This window comes from Plectrocnemia conspersa, unplaced genomic scaffold, assembly GCF_051122295.1.
Source record: "Plectrocnemia conspersa isolate PC_06_02 unplaced genomic scaffold, ASM5112229v1 ptg000012l, whole genome shotgun sequence".
Lineage (NCBI taxonomy): Eukaryota > Metazoa > Arthropoda > Insecta > Trichoptera > Polycentropodidae > Plectrocnemia > Plectrocnemia conspersa.
In genome coordinates, this window is record NW_028277176.1 from 4901476 (window position 1) to 4913052 (window position 11577).

The window sequence follows — 11577 nt, forward strand, 5'->3', positions numbered from 1 at the left end:
TAATTAAACGGCACACTTTTTGATTTTTAAATAAAGAAAATTCATGAAAAATATGTAAAAGAAATAAATAATTTTGTAGAATAAAAATTTAAGTTTAATTTAGACGTAGAAAAAATACCCGAGGGTTTTTTTTAAAGAAAACGATCATTCTGCAGTAAAAAATTAAGGTAAAAAATAAATTTAGAAAACATATAAGGCGGATCATATCTCTGCGAAAAATTGTTTACAAAAAATAAAGTTGTAAAAAACGACCACATAAACCGCATTAGTGACGAACAACTAGAAAATTTCTTACCATTCGCAATGTCTTCAATATTTGTAAATATTGAAAAACAGTGCAAATATTTAATTGAAATACGTTCACATTTTTCACCTGCAAATAATCATATTCAAACATATTTTTTTTATGTTAAAATATTTTATAAAATATTTTAAGATGAAAAAAATATGTTTGAAAATGTATGTTTAAAAAAATTGACCATTTAATATATTAAATGGTCAAATTTTTTAAAAATAAAATTGTATCAATTTAACAAATTCAAAAACGGTTGATATTTTGTGTTTAACCAATGGAACATATTATTTAATATTAAATCAAAAACATATTATGAACATTACTTATTTTTTTCTAGAGTAAAATAAGTGATAAATAACATTGTTAATAAACCGTATTTTATCAATATAATAAATATAGAAATTCGCTCTTCTTGATAAATTAATTTTATATTTAATAACTATTAATTAAAATAAACTAATATCATTCGTTTATGACAAAGTTATTAGCCATTTAACTGGCAATAAATTAAGAATATTACCGACAGTTTTTTTTAAATGAATATTATTGGTCTATTTATTATCTCACTTCCGTACTATTATATATTTATATAGAATTCATATACTATTATATTTCAGTGTAGAATTATTGTGTTTATACGGCTTTATCCAGTGTTTAGTTGTTAAAATTATATCTAGTTATAAAAATATATATCATAAACTGTATCTAAATTAAATATGTAAATAATTAAGCTAAGAAATACATAAAAATATATCATGTAGGTATTTTAACAAACAAATTAATATTACTAATAAAGTATTTTTTAATTATTCACACATAATTAGCGACAGACTATATTAACCGAAGAATAGTCAACTCATCTATTCATTTGTAAGCCAATCTTCTGACAGGTATGACGAGCAAAACTTTAAATACATTTAACAGGTAGTGCATTTTTTATTATTATCTATTTATTTTGTTGTGATTTATGCATATTATTAAAAATTTTATTTTTCATTTTTCAGACTGAATTTTTTACATCGTTCACAAAATTTCGAAAAATGTATATCATATCAAACTATGAAAACGATCAAAGACACTGTTATAAAGTCTCAAGTAGAAGTCATGGAGAGTATACAAAACGAATGGTGGGACCAAAATGGGATGGCTAAGGTTCTCCATGCATTGAATAAAAGAAGGTATGTGACTTTTGTACGTATATTATAATAATAAGGATCAAATTTTTATTATATTAACAAGTATATAACATATAGTCGAAAATCATATTTATAATCATATATGATACAATATGTAATGTGCTTCAATTAAATGTTTCTAAAATTCATAAAAAAATGATGCGTTAAAAATTAGTCTATTTTTTAGCTTGCTATTCTAATTTTATGTAAATTTTGATAGATAAACATAAAAAAGTTTGTGTACTCAACTGCGTGTATCCATTGTAATTTACCAAAAAAGTTTAATCAGCTGAGATATTCATTAAAAATTGTAATTTTCAGAGTTCCATTTTTAAAAAACAGTGTTCTAAAAATGGCAGGACCTAATTATGAAAGTAAAGATGAAAGTGAATCATTAAAGGGTTTCAGAATTTTAGATGTTGGATGCGGCGGAGGTATATTATCTGAGGTTTGTTAATTTATATTTTTTATTCAAAATATTTGTTTTATTGTGTATTAATAATAATATCAAATAGGCATTAGCTAAATTAGGAGCTAAAGTTGATGGAGTAGATGCGAGTGAAGATCTCGTAAATGTAGCAAAAGATCACGCCAGTAAAAATCCAGTAATAAGCAAAAACTTGAACTATATTTGCGCAAAAATTGAAGTAAATCTTCTCAGTTATTCAATAATATAATATTTGTAAATATATTTATTGAAAATTATATGAATTTAAGGATTATTCGGAACACAATAAAGAAATATATGACGGCGTCGTGATATCAGAGGTCATCGAACATATTGAAGAAAAAGACATTTTTTTACGAAACTGTTTGAAGACACTAAAGACCGGAGGTTCATTATGTTTCACCACTTTCAACAGAACGTTTTTTGCTTGGTTTTATGGTATATTACTGGCTGAAAAAATAATGAAAGTTATACCAAAAGGAACTCACGAATATCGATTATTCATATCGCCGGAAGGATTAACTGATTTGCTTAAAAAATGTAAGTTTAATATATGGATATTATTAATTATACATAATCATGCAAGTTTATAATTTAATTATTGCATTTTAGATAACTGTGAAACAGTGGAGGTTAAAGGTTTATTTTATAGATTTTACAATAATAATTGGACGTGGACTAATCATCGACACTTGAGTTATGCTCTTCAGGCTATTAAGAAGTAATTGACTTATAAAATGGATTTATTGTGTGTAATATTTTTTTTGTATAAAGATGGTATTGGGGTTACACAAAAGTGTAACAATATTTTTTATAATAATTAACAATAATTTATTAAATAAATAATGTGAATGAATATAATTTATTTTTTACTAGAATATATATTGATATCGTATTATAAATTATTTTATAACAATTAAAATAATTAATAATGTTTGTTATCATGAATGATCTTATAGTATGTTGATAGTATCTACCATTGCTGTGGCTATTTGGTCGATGGCATGTGGTGCTATTTCTTTCAATATGATTTGCCAGTTTTCGTCTCGAGTCGTAATATTGTATCGCTTGTAATAAGTAATAATAATGTTTGAAATAAATGACATTACAAACCTAGTAGTTTATTTCCTTCGAACAGTTTGCTAAAGTTGAAATATGCTTTATCGAGTTTAAATATTCCATTGGTCAATTCGACAACATTTTGTTCTTTTCTGTCTTCTATTAGCATTTTTTTAATGTTGTGTTTCATTATCATTTGATATTTCTGTAATTGATTTATTTAATTAATGATAATTAAAATATATTATATTCAAATCAACTCAATTTTTATTTTCTTACCTATAATATTATATTTGCAGAATTCACACACAACCGTTTATTGTAAAGATTGTGAGTTATCGAAAAAAAAAAATGAATAATATATTATTTAAATAAATATCTTTTTAAATAAAGTAACAAAATAATACTAACGAATTAAAAAATTAACATATATTAGAAATAAATAATCATCATTCATTATTCATATATGTAGTAATCTTTAATTTTTAATTATTTTAGTTATATAATATAAAATACCAAACCTAAGTTATAAATGTACAGCCTGGTCATAATTATATTATTCTGGGTCAGAAGAAATAGCAAATGGTTATATTAAAAATAGCATATGGCCAAAATAAAAATATAGGATGATCATAATTAAAATATATGAATATCATGTGAGCCAAAAAAATATAACATTTATAAATATAAATTATTCATTTCAAAAATGTTTTATAAAATATCTCGTTAGCAATTAAACTTTTAGAGAAATTAGCGGTAGAGAGCGAGCGTTGGTTAGAACAGTAAACACCCATGAATAACTCTCAAGTAATCAGAGCGACAACGAAGTGAGAATAACGACAGAGCGGCGCGAGGAACATGCTTGGTTTGATGTGTTGATATTATATATGACAATGTTGCGAGCCCAACCAAATAAGTTGACCCTAAAACACCTTGATAATGAGCATGTATTATTATACATAAAACTGACCTTGAGGTTAAAATACAGATCATATAATATAAATATTGCCAACTAAAAAAAGATTTTTCCTATTTGTCAAAATGAGTTTTATTATTTAATATAAATTCTAACCACTGATTATAAATTCAAAATAAGTAATATAAATACTTATCATCTAATATTTATCCTGGCTGTAGTATTCTGACGTTTGAATATGAATGCTAATCACAACTGTATTAAAATTCTGATCCAAAAAATACGAGCCTTATTTTTTAGTTCATTGTAACAACCATTTGAACAAACGATAAGAGAGTTTTGAAAATCAGACCGAGCCACACAGTGTTTTCACAAAAATAGAAAAATATATTGTGACCAAATAATTGTATATTTCACGGATCACATAATAGAACACCTGTTCCAAGACGTTATTCACTAATATGTATACTGAAAAACTACTCTTTATTTGGAAAAGACGTGTTAAACCATTCTTTCAACCCTGCGAATAATACTATTGTTATTCTACCGTAGTAGCCATCTGGACAGGGAGAGAGAAAGAGAGTATGTCTACATTTTATGCATTGCGTGCACCACTGTCGTTACCGGTACTAGAGCCCTACGAGTTCATCCAGGGATATTCAATGCTACCTTAGCTGCTTGCCCCTCAGAGACCCTGCTCTTCAAGGGATAAGGTTCACCCAGGAGGAGTTCATTTTCGTTTTCACACTGTTTGTGATGGGCTTCCAGCGTGTAGTGGACTGACACCCCTGGCCATCTGGACAGAAGTAGTTACCCATTGCGTGCACCACTGCCGTTGCCCTACGAGTCCAACCCTTATGTGCGGGCACCCAGCTTTTGACGGCCGGGTGAGCGGGTTATATATTTTTTTAGATGATATAATTAAAATAAGTAATAATGTGTTAACGGATGTTTTTTTACATCAAACTTGATTTATATTTTATTTTTTTCTAAGAATAATCCTATTTTTTATCGTAATAAAAAATAAACATAATTGTTTTTATTACCTTACATCAAAAAGAGTACACAAAAAAAGTTTGCAAATTATTAAAATACATGTAATACATAATTTATTTTAAAGTGTAAATAAATGATTTTTACAAAAAAAATCGCAAATGTTAAGCCATATTGTCTGGGACTAAAATGAATAATGCAGTATTTACGTATTTTTTTATTCTATATTATTTACATAAACATGTTTTTTAATAATGTTGCTTTTAACATGAATATAAATAAATAAGTATTCGAGAAATCAATAATCAGTCGAAAATAAATATAATATATATATCTAAAATAAATACTACATGTGCTATAATTAAAATAAAATAATATAAATAATTCACATAAATATCACAATCATCAATCATATAAATCTGTTTTTTTAAATATGTCGCAGTTTGATAAAACAAATTTTTAATTTCTACGTACTGACAAACTGACTAAAAATAATTAGTAATATATTTTATTATAATAAACTGTCGAGTGGTGCTCTGGCCCCTAGTATAAAAAAATATTTTTATTTTATTTTTAATTTAGTATCCAGAAGCAGGTGTTCAAAGACAATCTTGTTCTGGATTTATTGTTCCCAAAGTAAAAACATTTGCCGCCCGTATTTTCCAAAATATTTTTTTTATAATTAATGAAAATGTTTTAATTAAAATATTAAATATATCGAAACAATACTTGCCAGGGTATGTGAATAGCTTGGATTTTTTAATCAATAAACATGGTGGATCATGTGAGCAGTATTCGGATTATTTTTTCGTTTAAATAAAAAAATAATGTTAATACCGGTAATAATGTTAATGTTAATATTATTGCAATCCCTTGACAGCAGTAGTTGCCTGGATGCAGATTAATAAGCTTATTGGACGGTTCATCGTTTAAGATGTGTTTAAGTAACTTATGTTTGTATCTAAATGGTACAAATTGTATTGTTAAGATCAATGTGACAGGTGATAGTTCTCTTATTTATTTAATCATTTTATATTTTTACGAAAGTTAAACTTTTGCTTGTGGCAAAAATCATTTACGTTTTCTAAATTTTGTTGAAGCTATTCTTAGGGTAAGTAATATTTTAGTAATAAGGCAGAATATTGTTTTATATATTGTAAATAAATATATATTTTTATGATCTATAATCACCATATTTTTTATCCTTCTTGTAATAACTATATTTAAGCAATATATTGAAATTTATATTTTAAACTTAATTTATTATCAATAATTAGACATAATTAAACATAAATATTAATAAAGTGACATAATAATTGTATGGATCTATATTTCATCTTTTGCTCGTTTAACTTAGCTTATTAACTATTATCTTAAATTCAATGAATTTTTACATTTAATACTTTTTTTAAGTACTGCAAGGTAAATATTTTTGTGACATATGTAAGCAATGATAATCAAGTTTTTGGGTAATATTTTTATTATTAAAGCTTTATTGGGGTTACACAAAATTGTAACAATTTTTACACAATAATTAACAATAACTTATGCACTAAGCAACGTCTATCATAATAAATAATCTTTCACAGGTACTTTTTCATATAGTATGTTAATAGTTTCTACCATCATCTTGACTATTTGGTCGATAGCAGGCGGTGCTATCTCTTTCATTATTATTTGCCAGTTGTCGTTCAAAAATCGCAATGTTGTATCTCCTGAAACAAACAATAATATTATTATATTATATATATATACATATACGAATATTTAATAAAATTATTTAACTTACCTAGTAGCTTATTTCCTTCGAACAGATTACTGAAGTTGAAATATGCTTTATCAAGTTTAAATGTTCTACTAGTCAATTCGGCAAACCAGTGCTCTTCTCCGTCTTGCATTATTATTCTTTTAATGTTATGTTTAAGTGTCATTCTGAGATTTGCTGCAATGTAAATTGTAAATTAGTTATTAATATATATGTATATAAATTATTATTTAGACTAGTGTTTTTAGACTCACTCAATTTATTTAAATATAATCCATTGCCAATTATTGGCAAAATTAATACACGACCGTTTATCTTGTATTTTCCTGCTAAAGTTACATTTCCAACAAAGTCTAAGCGAATCTTTAATTTGTCCAAATTAAGCCTTAAATTATATAAAAATAATAAAATCTAATTGCAACAATAATTCTTAAACGATGATAGTTTACCTGACATTTTCAATATTTCCGTCTCCTAATCCCGTCAAAACTGTGTCTTCGTATACAACTTTTAATCCTGGTGCATTAATTGTAATTTTATCTAAAGTTACGGGGTCCAAGCTGGGTATGTTCAATTCTGGTACTCCCTTGGAGAACATTTTTATAGCCATCTGAGCAGACTTCTCAATACATTTGTTTAATTCTGGGTCGTTCCTTTTGCAAGGGTGCAAAAAAGACGCTAAACATATTTTTTACAAATTAGTCAAAAATAACCATATGTTTTATTTATTTAATAATAAAATACTTACGAAGTTTTGATGCACACACGTACGAAATTAAATGCATAGTTATGGCAACTACGCACAAAGTATGCATTTTTGCAATTGAGAAATACATTTCAGGTGGTTGATAGGTGATATTGATGAACAACTGATGGCTACACTGTGAATATGTGTTTATTAATGATATAATTGCTCGTTGACGTCTTTATATATATTCTTGAATCTGAATTAGAATAGCGACTTTTGTAATAATACTGTAATTACCACCAATAGTAAAAGTAGTTATTATATTAATTATACCTTAATGCAATTAGTTTAATCGAAAAGTAATTAATAAATAATAAAGAATAGATCGTTTTATTATGTTTAAGAAATTATTCAGTATTGTTAACATAATATCGGTAGCTAAAAAATATGAACGCGTTTTTAAATGTCCCATATTTAATGATCCTATCTGAATAAAAAAAATTTAAACAAAATTTAACACAGACGCATTATATTAATATAAAGCTTAAATTTTAAAAAAAATTCATAAAAATCAATTTTTAAAATATATTATGCTAATTTAGAAAAATGACACAAATCTGAAGTATTTACTTTAATCAACCCATTATAAAAAAGTTTAACATAAAAAAATAAATAAACACTGATATTTATTGAAGGTAAATGATGCAAGAATTGAAAAAGTATATTATAAAAAAACTATTAAAAAACATTCTGCTTACCCAAAATAAGGGATGAATAAAAATAGATTTTTTAATGTGTAAAGAAATGAAAATGGTTTGGCATGTATGTTTATTATATTTTCAGCATTAAATATTTACTATGAAAAAGTATTTAACATAGGTGACATAAGTAATTACTTTGTACAAAACATCTAGGAGCGAATGATATATAAATTTGTTATATTATTAAAAAATCTACAAGGTATCGAGAATTCCAAATGCCTATACCAAAAATAGAGGACAGTAAGATAAAGACATTTAATAGATAATAATCGTTTGTGTTCCATTAAGAATTTGTAAATAAAAAACTTTTTAAATTGAAGAACGAATAATACAAAAACGGCCCATAAATAAATTTATGGTAGTCATTTATATTTTTAAAGGGGCTTTAAAACTATTCTTATTATTAAATTAATAATAATACATGAATCAGATATAATCTTAGAGTGGATATAATATACCCATAAAATAGATAATATACTATATAAAAATCACATAAAGTGTTATAATAATAAGACGTTTATTGTTATACAGTACATTAGTATAATGTGTGAGTGATAATATAAATATTATAGTAAATGCATATAACGAAGATTTAAAAACAATAAAAATTCATAAATTCAAAGTAAACATCGTAGGGGACCCTACATAATATTATGTATGTACTTCCCAAACATTTGAGAAAAATTATCACATTAAGCACACAAAACTGTTTGTACTTATATAATGCTTTGTGCTCATCGAAACAATAAGCATTGTTTCGTTTAATTAATAGCGATCTTAAAGCAGCCCAAATGGCTTCGTTTATAGAGGATCACCCGGAAGAAATACTCATGCTTTAGAATAGCGGAGTTTGAACATACAACCAAATTTATCTAAATGTACTATGTGAGAGAACGTTAGATAATAATTACGCTTACTTAAGGAAAAAGAGAGAATCACGAATATTCAGCACTTCAAGGACTGCTCTACTTTAGACATGAAGCCCTACTATAAAACTTAAGGGACTCAATTCAAGTGGTGTGACATTACAGACAATTAGACTACGGAAAATCTCCTAACAATTTATTTTAAAATAATGTAATTAATCAACTATATATAGAGGAGTGTTAAATATAGTTTCAGGCGGTGGAATTAAATAGAAAAGTCTTAAATATAAATATGAAATAAATTATGTTATTTTTATAAATTATTTTTTTGTGGTCCTTTCTTATTATTATTACATATATGTTTTGTTTATTATATTCACGGGTTTACCATAAAATTACACAGCAATAAAGAAAGTTTATGAAATATTAGCACCTTATTTTATTTTAAGTGGTTAATATATGTTTTTAATGATTTGCTGTAAATTTTTACATTTGATTATATTAAAAATAAAATAAAGATAAATTGAGTATTTTTTTATAATTATTAAAAATAATATTTATGGTAAAATTAATGTTTCCTCAGGGAAATTTGAGAATATTTTATCTATGTAATATATTGGTTCATTTGTGAGCCCTTTCATTAGTGTTTGCATGTATTCTATTAGGCATTCCTTCCAATTGGTGTTCATATAATTTGTGATCCAATCAGCTAAAAATATATATATATATATAACATTCAAAATTGCGAATTATAAATCAAAATAAAATTAATATGTTTTTACTAAATCCTGGATTTCCATCGAATGGTTCCGAAAATTTATACATGGTTTTGCCAGGAATGTACGAGGCCCTGTGTTTCACTATTCTCCAAAAGTGTTTACCTCCTTTGCCTTTATTGATTATATAGTAAATTGCGTATTGATAATTAAAGTTTTCTAAGACACAAAAAATATGTATATAGTTTTAATAAATATATGTATAATATAATAGCTAAGTAATTTGAATTGTATACATACTGAGAAAAATCTCCATGTGTCCTTTTTTAAGACCTGGAATAAAACTAGCTATCGCTGAATATACTCCTTTTATAGTCCCAGTATTAGTAAAATTCAATAAGAATTTCTTTTTATTGAGATTTAAACTATAATAAATATGTTGATTTTTTATAAAATCATTATGTTTATAGTGTAATTAAAACGATATCTTACTTGATGGAGTTAATAACGGTTGTATTCATTCCATAAAATTTGCTGTGAGTAAGATTAAAACGAACAGCTTTCGATTGATCGTAATTGAAAGTATTCTTAATCTTGAATGAATCGAAAGGTTTCAGTTTAATTTCTGGAATTCCTTTCATGATGATGGGTAACATTTTTTGCGCGTTTTCTTTGAGACAGTCATTTATCTTTATTTGAGGATCTGATAATTTACACTTTGTAAATAGTTCTAAAAATATGTTTAATGTTTAATAATAATATAATAATAATTTACACTATCTGGTACACACGTTTATCACTGTTTCCATGTTCAAATAAAACGACAATAGATAAAATAGTAATAAGAAACATTTTGTACAATAAAAAATATGATACGGCTTGTTTGCTACTTGCGAGTAATGGGAATTTTTATTGCTATTTATTATTATTTATATTAATTTATTGCTTATAAAAAATGATTTTAGCCACCAGAGTCGGTTCAGAGAGACGATTTTTTACTTCTTACACATTCAAAAGTCAACATTAAGGAGGATCAGTTTTTTATCAAGTATATATTCTATTATATCTTATATCGAATAAATTAAATGAGTGGAATGGATTCTAGATACCTAAATATTCAATCTGTAAATTGTTGATGCCAAACCTTATTTCCCATGGAAGAGATAAATAAAATCATTAAGGAAATCAACAACAAGAACATATGAACGCAACATATTAAAATATAAAAATATGGCCGCTAATAAACATTTTTATAGATAATTTACAGTCTGCGTGTTTATAGAATAATAAATGGCGGTCAAGCCAGGCAATGCCTATTGTCATGCTAACGACTTTTGACAATAGGCAAGTGAAAAACTTATTAAAACATGCATACTATTTAAATATTTATGAACACTTGGTCATTATGGCTGACCGCATCTTAATATATTGTTATCCTAAGATATATAAAATGCTCGTTCAAGGTATAGGGGCCAAAATAGTTGCTGGGCATCATAGAATGTACGAGTCATATCACTTAGATTCAAGCAGTACTCAAGACATCATCACTTTATAGATAACTGCCGACTAAAATTCAGACCACTCATTCGACGTGTCAATTATAACGTACGCCGTCGGTGTTTCTCGAGGCCACCCTCAGCTTCTCTTGCTAATGTCTCTGACGGCACCCCTGAAATAGGTAATAGGGTGTTTACGACACGACTAATTTTAATCCGGGTCGAATATACATATTTAGTCGCACAGCAAAGATCACAGCACCTGAGAAGGTCACATAGCACCTGAGAAGGGATCGTCCGGCTATGGTCGGGCAAGTAAGGATCTATCCGATGCTGAACGAGCTCACTCCGCAGGATGCAGAGCGTTCGATTCGTCCGAAAGTTAAAAACAACACAACA

The 11577-nt window shown here is 26.4% G+C and overlaps 2 protein-coding genes across 2 annotated transcripts; one reads left to right on the forward strand and one right to left on the reverse strand.

Annotated features, from left to right (window-relative positions):
• Nucleotides 1-1083: 1083 nt before the first annotated feature.
• On the forward strand, nt 1084-2791 carry LOC148228032 (ubiquinone biosynthesis O-methyltransferase, mitochondrial-like). The gene is made up of 6 exons (XM_088200924.1): nt 1084-1219; nt 1300-1473; nt 1792-1918; nt 1986-2117; nt 2188-2458; nt 2531-2791. Exons 1-6 carry the CDS (start codon nt 1188-1190, stop codon nt 2641-2643), a joined length of 849 nt encoding a protein of 282 aa, XP_088057050.1. The 5' UTR covers nt 1084-1187; the 3' UTR covers nt 2644-2791.
• Nucleotides 2792-6356: 3565 nt separating this feature from the next.
• On the reverse strand, nt 6357-7865 carry LOC148228033 (protein takeout-like). Its single transcript, XM_088199358.1, has 5 exons — nt 7400-7865; nt 7101-7329; nt 6906-7036; nt 6676-6828; nt 6357-6601 (listed from the first exon to the last, which is right to left on the reverse strand). Exons 1-5 carry the CDS (start codon nt 7485-7487, stop codon nt 6453-6455), a joined length of 750 nt encoding a protein of 249 aa, XP_088055484.1. The 5' UTR covers nt 7488-7865; the 3' UTR covers nt 6357-6452.
• Nucleotides 7866-11577: the final 3712 nt, after the last annotated feature.

Coding starts and splice junctions, on each gene's coding strand:
- LOC148228032 (XM_088200924.1), top strand. CDS start 1,188: ATGACGAGCAAAACTTTAAATACATTTAACAG. Junction 1,220..1,299: donor ACTTTAAATACATTTAACAG/GTAGTGCATTTT, acceptor TTCATTTTTCAG/ACTGAATTTTTTACATCGTT. Junction 2,459..2,530: donor AACTGATTTGCTTAAAAAAT/GTAAGTTTAATA, acceptor ATTGCATTTTAG/ATAACTGTGAAACAGTGGAG.
- LOC148228033 (XM_088199358.1), bottom strand. CDS start 7,487: ATGTATTTCTCAATTGCAAAAATGCATACTTTGTGCGTAGTTGCCATA. Junction 7,330..7,399: donor CGTGTGTGCATCAAAACTTC/GTAAGTATTTTA, acceptor AAATATGTTTAG/CGTCTTTTTTGCACCCTTGC. Junction 6,829..6,905: donor ATTATATTTAAATAAATTGA/GTGAGTCTAAAA, acceptor TTTACATTGCAG/CAAATCTCAGAATGACACTT.